The sequence below is a fragment of the Calidris pugnax genome, unplaced genomic scaffold, assembly GCF_001431845.1.
Source record: "Calidris pugnax isolate Ruff unplaced genomic scaffold, ASM143184v1 scaffold103, whole genome shotgun sequence".
NCBI classification, from domain to species: Eukaryota; Metazoa; Chordata; class Aves; order Charadriiformes; family Scolopacidae; genus Calidris; species Calidris pugnax.
Genome location: NW_015090990.1, coordinates 7792471 through 7804805, shown reverse-complemented (window position 1 = coordinate 7804805; position 12335 = coordinate 7792471). Strand labels below are relative to the sequence as shown.

At 36.1% G+C, this 12335-nt stretch overlaps 1 protein-coding gene across 1 annotated transcript in view; it reads right to left on the bottom strand.

The window, feature by feature from the left end:
- MYO3B (myosin IIIB) overlaps window positions 1–11493 on the bottom strand; it is a 185697-nt gene extending 174204 nt beyond the window's left edge. The window contains exons 1-5 of the mRNA XM_014954229.1: window positions 11465–11493; window positions 7577–7760; window positions 5932–6066; window positions 2385–2489; window positions 2023–2122 (exon numbers count right to left, since the gene is read on the bottom strand). Coding sequence (XP_014809715.1) covers window positions 2023–2122; window positions 2385–2489; window positions 5932–6066; window positions 7577–7760; window positions 11465–11478 — 538 coding nt within the window. The 5' untranslated portion in view covers window positions 11479–11493. The remainder of the gene's footprint in view (window positions 1–2022; window positions 2123–2384; window positions 2490–5931; window positions 6067–7576; window positions 7761–11464) is intronic.
- Between the last annotated feature and the right edge of the window lie 842 nt (window positions 11494–12335).

Sequence of the window (12335 nt, the reverse complement as noted above, 5' to 3'; positions counted from 1 at the left end):
TATCCAAAGCATCCACTGTTTTGGGGTAGTTAATCTGAGATCTTTCAGTTTTCAGGCACTTCACATGACTCAAGTAGAGCTCTAACAGATCTCAGCTGCAGTTCAAGAACACTTAGCTCTTCGGCAAAGGAGGACAAGATGTTTCAAACCAGCTACTGGGAAAATGAGGAACAAGAGTGGCCACTTCTAAAAAGTTTGATGCAACATGATACAGAAACACTGGCAGAAGCAGGAGTAGTATCCAATCTGATGCCATTCAACTGTCTGAACTAGGAGTCCCTTCTCTTCCTGAACTCCTTGCATTTTTCACTGTGTGTCTTGCAACTTTCTGCAACAAATGAGAAAAGCCACTCTACAAATAGTATCAACTATGACTCAGTCCAAGTTCACTCCCAAAGTCTCTTCTGTGAGTACGGCAGTGGGCTAGAGGGGAAAACCAGCAACTTAATGAAAGCTCGGTGCCTTATGCTTCTTCAGTCAGGAAGCACACAGATAATGTGGGCATTTATTGGTATTTCCTAACCATTAAGTGTTAGGAAACCCTGGAGATATAACTTGGGTCTTTTTCTGAGGTAGTCATATTTGTTGCAATTTTCTAGTGTTACTGTTGTAACAAAAAGTAGAAAAAAACCCGAAAACCTAAATATGGAATCAGAGAGACAAATGGGAGATCAGAAAGGTGATTCTCAGTTTTCTTGAATGTGCCACTTGGAGTTGCAGCACATTGATCTGCCTTTGGAAGCCAGAGCTCCAAGCTGAGCTTCCACTGCAGCTCAGGCATTTGATCCAGCTGATAAAAGACATTTTACTTTGGGGAAAAAAAGCCAACTTTTCCCACAATGGAGTAGTTACAAACAAAGATCATACTGCCAAAATTCCCCCAAATGAGAAGGGATCTTCCTGCCTTGTACTAGTTCAGGGACTCACTCCAATTTTTTCTTCAGGCCATATGTTTCCCCCAGCACTATTTTAATTGTTGCCTTTACCATTCAACATAATGATTTTCTGTCCCTAGAAGATACTAAGGAGTCTCCTGTTTCCCAACTAACTTCAGTGCCTTTAATAGATTTTTATGTCAAATTTGTAATACCATGGCATCAGTATTAAATTTTCTTTCCAATGCATAAATTTAATATTTTGTTGTTTGTTTGGTTTTTTTAAATATTACTATTTGCAGGATATTTTGGCACACCATTTTATACTACTCTCATTTTGTGAATATTTGTCTTTACCTTTATGCATCAAACATCCATTATTCACACTATACTATTCTCAATGATGATTACCTTATGCATTATATGGTTTCATTAATAAGTCATATTACTAATAATGTGTTTCTGATACCTTTAATAAAATTGTCCATTTGATTGCATACATATTGGAGGGACTACAGCATTTCCTTATTTTTCTAACTGCACGTTTAAAGGGAAGAAAAAATGCTGAACTGTGTTAGATTCTATTGCCAAGTCCCTTTCTATCTACCTACCTGTCTCTTTCTCTCTCCTGTTTCCTATGATGTTTCCAGACTGGCAATGCTCAAATCTAACAGCAATAATCACAAATTAAATGGATGTTGGGTTTTGGACCCAAAGGACCGTTTCACCTTCTGCTCAGAGGGAAAAAATTATGCTTAAGGCTACCAAAAGCTATTTCAGAGAGAATAACGTTTCCTTTTCATATGCAAAAGATAGAACATCTAAATTTAAATTAGGAGGACAACTGCCCCAAAACTGACACTCCTTGTGAAATGCAAAAGAGCTTGGTAAATAAAATGGTACATTCAGAACTATTTTTAATTATTATGTTTAAGCTTTTAAGTTATGTCTATTATGGATTTTTGGTTAGAAGTTTTATTCTTCTTGCTGTATCAGGTTCCTTCTCCATTTTCCCTTCTTAAAGTAATTCTGAGTATCCTTCTGAAACAGTCTCTCGCTATGGCATTCTGCCTTCCCAAGGGAAAGTAAACAGATGCCTTTGGCTAAACTGCATGTATCAGGAAAACAAATGGGAAGTGGTCATTACCAAAGTCAACGAGCTTGACTCCACCTTCTGTTGTCAGGAGAATGTTGTTCCCTTTCACATCACGATGAATGATCCGGTTATTGTGTAAATGCTGAAGGCCCTATATACCAGCAGTAACAAAAATAAGTTTACTCCCTTATTTAAAAACAATTACCCTACTATTAGGGAATGTAATGAAGACAATCTGCACATACTCTATAGAAACATCTGTCCACCGGATTACATGCTTGATACGACCCCTGCTGCTATAATAGCCCGCATAATATTGGCAACATTACCATACTTTACAACTGGAAAACGTATGTCTGAGATGAGTAAATTGCACCCTCTGCTGTCATTACAAGCCCAATGAACATCCTTACCAAGAGAGCACCATATAAGATGTATGAGATTATAGCTTCATCCAGGCGTTGGCCACACTTCAGCAGGCCTTTGACAAGCTCTGTGACAGAACCTCCATTGCACAGCTGAGAAGGGGGGAGTTGCAAGAGGGGGAAAAAGCAAGACAAGTCCTCAGTTACTCAATGTATTTATTTAGGCTGTGAACACCTGCCATGCAAAACCGCACCACAACACAAGTCTGGGAACAAGATTTTTACCTTGCAATTATTAATGCTGTCACCCAACCTTAGAACATATTTTATCACCAATATTAATGATAAATCACAGCAGCCTGGGTGGGGAGAGGGAAGTAAAAACAGAAGTATAAAGTGTCACTTATAAAATGTAACCAAAAATTAAAATATGAACATGACTGTATTTTGTTGTTAAAAGAGTATTTGTAAGTCCAATTTACATTATTTGAGTATTTTCACAATAATACATGCATTGTCATTTTGAAAAACTGCTTTTGTGTGAAGAAAAGGCCAGACAGAAAAGACTGATGCTCTTGATAACTGGGAGGCAACAAATTATAGTCATTTTAAACTTTCACTCCATCAACGCTCCTGCTGGCAGGCAATATAAAAGTAGACAGAAGGCATATCTCTACACTCAGATTTGATGGCATGTGCTGCCAACAACTGAGACGAAACATTCTGATCCAGAAAAGCAGCTTCTTGCAAGCATTTCCCATTAATGGGCTGCCATAGATCAAAAGAGGAGAAGAAAAAGTAAAATTAGAATCTTTGTAAATATATTTTCACCCACACCATTAGTTTACTGTCTATGCCTTTCTAAGCAGCTACTCCCCTCTTTCCTTTCTCCTCTTTCTCCTCTTTTTTCTTAATTTAATTGTTTGACATAAAAATAAGCTGGGAGGATTGACTGCCTTTCTTTCATTGAATTTTCTCCTCTATACCTGTTTTTGCAGCCAGCGCTCTTACCAATGTTTCTGCCATCCAGAAATCACATGCATTTCATCACAAGTTCATTTTACATGACCAGTGTTAAGTTTAAAATACTACAACATAAATAAGGAGAATGGTATGACAACAGAATTTCTACAACCTCAAGTTTTGCATCTCTCAAATAACTTTTAAAAATTGTGTATCAGTTCAATCACTAATTTCTGTGATGCATCGATATTTTCCTTCATTTATTATTAACTTCCCCTTGCATCAAAAAATTTCATTAGACCAAAAGTTTTAGTTCATGGAAAGGATTAGATCACATGATAAACAAGACGTCCTTTATGTAAATAAGTTTCTGAAGCAAAATTTCATCAATGAAGATATTGATGAATTCTGAAGGAATCTGACTTTACTGTTTAATTAATTAGTAGGGAATTTTACATATTTTTAAAATCAATTAGGTAGGAGCATTCAGCTCACCATCAATCATTCAATATATTTACAAGATAATTTCATCATCTCGAGAGAGAAAGTGCATGTTTTCCTTTCCATGCTTAACTATTTGCTGCCAAGCCATTAAGTTAAAGACTTTTCTTTATTGCTTGAATTGTACTAAATGTTCTACTGAAATAGGCTTTTCTAAACTTATCTCTATCCCACAAATACAATACAGAAAAGTATGCCCTCACTTCAAAAAAAACCCAAGCTGGTTGTAACTGAAAAATGATACAGACCGACAGCTGTTTGGTAGCATATGTTAAATGAATGACTGACTGAAAATAAATATATCCCACAAACACTACTGCAGCTGTCAGTGACACTGTTCTTGACAGTCAGTAAAGATGTGGGACAAAATGAACTTGTAAACTTCATTATCACTTCCAACCTAATGGTAATACTTTAAAAAGTGGACTGATGCACGTTTAGATGGAAAAGTAGAGAAGCTTGCTTTACAGCTGTCTGCGCTCCACCTATCTGAGAAAGGCAATATGCTTATCTCTAAAATTCCCTATGTAGTAAATTGCAACCTCATAAAAGTATTTAAGGTGTCCGCTTTTGCTACCCTTCTTCATCCTAGGCATTTATCAAAGTAAGATCCTGCTCGTAATGAGTAAACATGGCAAAATTGTGCCTAAAGGAAAAAAAAAATCCACCTTATATTACAAATTTTGGAAGTCACATATCCAATGAAAATATTTCAAAGACTCAGAGATCAAAGACTGAGCACTTTGTATATTCCCTTTTACTGAGAAAGTGTCATTAATTTATAATATAAAAAGTAACTGCTATGCATATTTAAATTTGCATGTAAATTCCAAGGCAAGAAATAGTTTGCCTTGTCTGTTAAATTTATCTGTATAAGGAAAACATGATTTTTTTTAATGTCAAATTTCTTTGAAACTTTGGATAATGTGCATCAAAACCCACCTAAAATCAACATACTTAATTGATAAGGTCTGTACAAACACTTAACTCCTAAATTCTACATTCAATTTTGTCACATAGAGTATGTTACGATTTTGCTTTACAAATTTCTGTTCTATGGATTACCACATGTGATGCATCTGTTGGATACGCTACACTTGTATTAAAAAAGAAAACACATGGGAAACCAAGCCCGGACTCAGCACAAAGCCAAAGGAGGCATACAGTAAAAAACAACATCAAAGCAAAAATACTAAAGCGCCTTTTTTAATAGTTACTGAAATTTAAGATGAAACACATCACAGCTTTTCATTCAAGCTACATAATTCTGCAGTACACAGAAGTTAGACATATTGTTGGGATTTCACAGCTTAAGTGGAAATAAAGATTGCCTATTCTGACTCCAGTCACCCTTCAAGAACAGGGAGTGGAATTTCTTAAGTGATCAGTAATTAAAAAGTGAATGCTAACTTTTACTGGTCTAGTTAAAACACAGAGAAATGTTTGAACTGTCTGTTACTGCTCATCAGTCTGTGCAAAGCTCTGTATCATTAAGCGTAGAAAACATCTAGAACAAATACTCATCTTGCAACCATCTTTGGCAGTCACTTAACTGGCAGCAAGACCTCAAGAAACACGTTTCATTGCAAGAACAGTGATTGCCAAGAAGAGTTAATAGAATGCATTTCTGTTGATCAGTTTTCAACAACAACCAGCCTCCAGTTTTAAATTACCATGAAACAGACTTTCACATTACATTTCCTCCGTTCACTTTTGCAATAGGCAGCACGTTCGTTAACTTTCCTCCACGTTACTACGTCATCATTTTTTGCATTCCCCTCAGATGCTTGAGCTCTCCAAAAGTTTAGAAAGATGTCTTATCTAATGTTTCCTCCAACATGAGAAAATCAAGCTGGTTTTAGGCAAACCATTATTATTGAAAGGATTTGCTTGCTTTGGAGGCAGAATGTAGCAACTTCAACAGAAATAAAATGCAAGGACACGCCCTATTAAACAAAATTTAAGTTTGGATGTGATTTTCAACAGTAGACTACCACACATCATCTATCACCAGTATTTTGATTAATGGCCCCAATCAGAGAATCATGAAAGCCTGTGGCTCCTCTAGCAACAAAAAACCAGAAACCCAATAACGTGCTAGTTAAGATGTAATGTTATCAAAATGTTTTACCTCAAGTACTAGCCAGAGCTGTCCTCCCACATATTGATCTGCTTTGTAAAACATCCCATAAAATCTAACAACATTGGGATGATTAGGAAGAAACTGCAAAATATTATATTCTGCTTCAATTTCTTCATCTACATCCTGAATAAAAAACACAAACACATAGAACATACAAATAAAGTAAGTTCATACAAAGCAATAACAAACTCTCATGGATAAAAACATTTTTTATTTAGTTTGTACTTTTCAATGGTTTTACTTTAATGCAGCTGAAAGTACTCACATGATACTGTAAATTTAATCCTCAACAAATCATGCCACTTTTGCTTTTTTTTTTTTTTACATACAAAAATGTGAAGTCTGTGTAAAGTAGGCAGTTGTTGTTCAAGGACTCTTTCAGTGCATAATATACTTAACCAGAAAGGTAAAAATTATTCACTTTGCTCAGTTGTCTAAAACCAAAATGTACACATGTATGGTTTTTTAACCTGTTTTTACACAAGCGTATTTTTTTTGTGTAAACTAAATGTAAATACATGAACCTTTGATTCATTCTTTTTTCTACAGTCATCAGATGGGACCAAGGAGAAAGAAATGTCACAAAACCTCAAAGGTGATATCAGTAAAAACAAAGACATTCTTATACATACATACACCAGAAACAATTAAAGAGAGACAAAACAAAACCCATGAAATAAGATAATGTTACTAAATATTTGCTAATGAAAGAATTCTGTGATGCTTAGGAAATGCCCTGTAATATCAGCACATAGGCCACAACTCAGAACAGTACATAAGCACTGAATCTTTCCTTGTTTCTGCTCAGACTGTGACTATTAGAAAATTTAAGCTCTTACATGCATTTTCCTTTTTTTTCGCATTTTGATAAAAAGGACATTATCTTATTTATGACCTTCTTCAAATTTATACAAAAGAACACCAAGATGAATTTCAGTAGTGGTAGATGACGGAAACATACTTTTTTCGTAGATATTTTAGCCCAACTGCCATGATCAAACTCCAGCTTGATTCAACCTGAGCCGCTGCCAATTAAATCTTCCATTGAAAACTAGGGCCTTGGTTCTCAAGGGAAGGCAGGCATTTAATACCACTAAAACTGGAGCTGGCACAGAACTACCTCTGAGAATTTGGGCTGTGCTCTTCTGCCGTTTTTATCTTAACTATTGCCTTGCAGTAATCCACTTTGGTAAGTACCCACTTATAAATGATAACTACAAAATATCCTAAAGTTCACAGTACTTCTGTGATGGGAAAAGTAACTCTTTTGGGGAGTACACAGAATAAATTAAGAACATTAACAGCATTCTGTATTTTCTCTGATATAGCAGGCCCCTATGAGGAATGCCTCTGTGCCTTCTTTTCATTTGCATGATCCAAGCACAGATATCTAAATTTGTACCAGAAGAATTATATAAACCTAAAAAAGAAACTAGGCAAATGCTGTCTTAAAATAACATACAAGATGATGAAATTATAAATTGCAGCTTTCAGGTTCTGGTACCAAACTCCTTCTGTAAAATTGTTCCCTTCAGCAGGACACTTTCAGTATCTCACACATTTGATTTACATTTCGACTCTGAGAATTCTTTTAAATGAACAATGAAGATACAGTTTAATATTTTTTACTTACACTGATAGGATCCAGAATCTTTACTGCCGCCAGGCTCCCATCTTTCTTATTGGCAACCTTATAGACTTTACCATAAGTGCCTTTCCCAATAGTCTCTATAATTTCCCAGGTATCTGAGGGATCAGCTAATGATTCTAGTCCAATCATACTGGAATTATATTGAAACAATCCATACAATGGCTTCCTGGAAAACAAAGCAGACACACGTGCAGTGAGAAGCCCTAAGTAACTCTGGACTAAAGAAAGTGTCTTATGATAAGGAAATCAAATATTGTCCTAATTGGAGAAGAAATACAGATAGAATCACAAGTGAAAACCAAACAGAAAGATAAGATCATGAAATGAAGGAATGGAAAGAAAACACTGGGGAAGGCTTCTCTTTACTTTGCTGTATGTATTATTTGCTTCAAACATTGCCCCCCACACACTCCATCATTCTGAACACGTTAAAAAGTTCTGACAATGTCTGATCTGTCCTTCTACTGCACGCTTCTTTAATGGACATTTTACACAATCAGTTTTACACGGGTCATGAAATGAGGCCCTACTTTTTGTGCATTAAAAAGCCATAGCATGCTTTTAACATATTTTTATTTAATGCTCCCTGGATAATTGCCAGGCAGGCATTTATAGGTATAACACCTCATCATGATATATCTACAACAGGGACATGTATAACTAGTTTAATAAATGTTAAGACTGGGCTGTTTGGTATAATAAGATACAAACCAACTTAGTAACAGGCAACGGGGGTGACATTATTCATTACTGGAGATGTTTCTCAGCAATTGCACTTGTTTCTATCTCTGTACTTCAGTCAGAGTGGGTTATGGTGAGCTACACTGGCTCACTGTACCTCCACCTTCAGATCTCCTGTCAGGGGAGTCACTTCCCCAGACACTCCTGAGTGATGTACGGATCACTGCAGGCCATGCAAAGGGCTCCTTCCCACCCTTGGAATTACACAGATGGCAAGTTCTGGTGATGAGAAAAATTACAATACTGTTTTAGGATTTCCTTTCAAGTAGTGAGAACCCAGATCTTGCCCCTGAACTGGACTTAGAGAAAGATGAAGTTTAAGATGAGATTAACTTAACCTTCTTACATAACTCTGATTGGTTTGTTGTTTCTCTAAGAAAGAGTATTATTTGCCCATGTGGTGGCTGTCAGTAGGTAGACCACTTCAGCTGTCTGTACACTTAACTGGGAGATGTAAAGACTGAAATCCATGAACGAACAGAAGGAGAAAAATAAGACAGTGGCCTTGACAAAAGGAATTGAAGCCAACACTATAGCTGACTGCAAAAGCTCTCAATTTTTGGAAATGGATCAACTAGAACCTCAAACATATACTCAAATTTTAAGGTTTGAGCCATTTCTCTCTAAGGATGTCTGATATCTGCAAACCTGCTTCAAATACTTTTAAAAACCTGCTGTCTTATTTACCTCTTCGCTATTTCCAGCATCAATGACAACTATCTGGCGTGCGAAATCTAGTCAGAAAGAAATGTGAGCCTGGCTGGGGAAACTGGTAAGTTAATATGGAATGAAGCAGCAGCTCTTCAATCTAATTAAAGAAATAATTGTGCTTTCATGATAGAGAGGAAAATAACCTGTGTGCAAATTCACATGCAGCACAGATCTGTATAGCAATATTCAAAATGGAAGCACGTGTAGAAACTCAATTACATGCTTTGTTTTTCTCCAGAAGAATTTTTTAAATTCCTTTAGACCCTAAGACAAAATGTTTACATGTTGTTTAAGTAATTTACCATATAGCAGGCACAAAATGTCACTGTTATCAAAGTCAGGTTAGAAGAAGTATGATCTTTTTTAAACAATGTCAGGCACGTTTAGAGAAAACGTCTATTTCCCTCCTTGGTTAAAACTGTATTTGCACCAAAGATAGTGCCAATTAATATATCAAATTGCTTTGGTCTCTTGATCAAAAAGGGAAAGAAAATAAGGGAAAAGAAAAAGAGAAGGAAAAGAAAAGCTAGAGTCGACGTCATGTATCTGTTGTGGGTCAATAATGTAAGTTATTAGGACAGTTTCTCACTACATGGATCCAATATAGCATGCCACAAATAACAGTATTCTGAACACATACGGTTAGCAGCTCAACAGAGAAGCAGGTCAGGTGAAAGACTTCTCTGAAATCAGTGAACAGACTGTACTACATGAACTGAAGACAGCAGCCACAGACATGTAGCTCCTGATAAGCCAACCTTAAGAGCAAGGTTTGCTTGCAGGGTGGGAGGTGGTGATGAATACAAACATAAATTGGAACAGTTGCACCTCAGGTTAAAAAAAAAAACAAACATATTGAACATGTTTATTTTAATGCTTTAGGAGAAATGCTACAGACATCTATGTGCAAAGAAACAGAGAAGTACAGACAGCAAACAGATTTAATGCACCCTTACAAACACAAAAAAAAGAAAAAGGAAAAGAGTAATTTTTATTTCTCTGTCACTATAACAACTACCCTATCACACGGATTGTCCAGAAAAGGATGCATGGCACTCTCTGTACCAATGTAATATTTATTATGATGCCTCCCTGCAAGCAGAAGTTGTGGATAAATATGTTCTTCCTTAAAACATAACAAAACAATCTAGTGTCATTGCCTGCTTTTGTTCTGATTAATAACCATTGAAATGTTATCTTCGAATTTCAAAACACATGAACATCTCTTTATATCAGAAACCCATGTTCACAAAATAAAGTCTAATGCAAAATTACAGGTGGAATCCTGGTGGAGTACTGAGGAAAAATTTTAGTGAGTAAGCACTTATCTTCTATGTGCATTGTGATAACAAGGCAGAATTTACAGGTAGTATGTTTATGCATTATGGAATTAGATTTGCCAAATATGTACCATAAACATCTTCTACTTAAACTGTGACTGCTTCCCCATGAACTCAAGCAATATGTATCTAAAAGAGTCTCCCATCAGTGGAAGCACCCATTGCACGCAACAGAGTAACACTTATGACATTCCTACGATAGATGTGAATGTTTTCCAGTATAAAAAAGCAGAAGTACCTGCTATTATCTTCAATATTGTAAAATCTGATTTTTTTTTATTAAATACCCAATGTAAAGGAAAAAGCTGTATAGTGAATTTGTGCTTTTCTTTTTCTGTTTACTGATTTACCAAGCCTCAGAAAATAAAATTAGCTTGTTTTAGCAAGATCTGCCATTTACTCTTTATTTCTATAGTGAGAAGTTAACGTATGAACAACTCCATATCCAGAAGACCTTAACACTAAAAAGATGAAATTTCTTTAGGAAGAACTTTCTCCTTTCACTCCCCCACCATTAGGCTTCACACTGCTCTGGACTTTGAAATGATGTAGAGAGAGTGGCTTCTAGCTGTGCAAAACTTAGCAATGCCCTCCCCAGAGGGAGCCTCAAACTATTAGAGACCTACGGATTACAAGTATTGCATGATTTCTGCTACCAGCTGGAGAAAACTTCTCAGTGGTTAAATCTGTTCCATGCAGGCAAGCAAAATAGCCCACACCAGATGCCGAAAAATTACATTTTGGCAATTAACTCTACTGGATGGGGAACATCTTACACAAAGCTATTTGGGACTGCACACACTTGGGTTATTTGAGGAATGACTACAAGCTATCAATGAGCCCACAGCACTCTACCAAGCCCTATTTTGCATACTTGGGAAAAGACAGAATGCAAAGCAAAAGTAAGGACAACTTGATGGAGTTTAGTCAAACTGCTCTCAGGCTGAAATGGGGGCAAATAGCATGATTTTTTTTAAAAGCAGAGATAATATACTAACTTAAATCTTGTAAAAGCTGACCAACCAAGACAAATACTAGGGTAAGACAAAAAAATTATTAATAGGCTTCAGCCATTTACAGGTTTTCTTTCATTTATCCATGAAAAGATATATTCTCCATCAATAAAGTAAATTTCATGGGTTTCTTCATAACACCTGGATTTTTCTATTTTGAAAACCTCTAGCAGTCAGAATGAATTAAGTCAAAACAGGCATGACAGACTAACTTAGATGGCAGTCAGGCAAATGTGCAAATAACATTTATCTAAATTTAAAAAAAATATTGCTCTGTAAGATCGACATTAGAATCAATGATTGCATATTATCACCCCTTAGCTGTATCCCTAAGACAAACAGACTACAAGTACTGTTTGATATAAAACATAATGTAAAAGAAACATGGGTTCCAAACAGTGCACAAGTTAATTTTTTCCCCTGTGAGCTAGTCTTCCAATTGTATTCAATGGCTCTAAACATCCCAAAATAGCCATCTGGAAAATTATGGGGTGTCCTAGAACTTCCACCGTGATCTTCATCTATGTTGTGAAAACAAAACAAACCCCCTAAACCCTACATGAAGGTTTGTGGGGTGTTTTTTTAATGCTATAACTACTTCTGTAATAAAATCAACAACTTTTTTCTTATAGATCTTTTACCACAGCTATCTTTCTCAGAAATTATAGGGACAAGAGGGACTTATAAGCAAGGAAAACAGCGCCAGAAATAAATAGTTTTACGATTACTGTTCTATTTTCAGTACTGCCTTACTCAACTTCTACGCAACACTGATTTGCCTGCTGCCTTCCAATATGTATCCTTTTCTGGCTCACAGTAACATGGGACATGCGTAGAGGTGTCCCAGCCTGGTGCTTTCTAACAGCCATGGCATACAGTACTAGTCAGTTTTGAATAATAGCAATACCAGTCAATACTACTGAAACAAAATTGAAC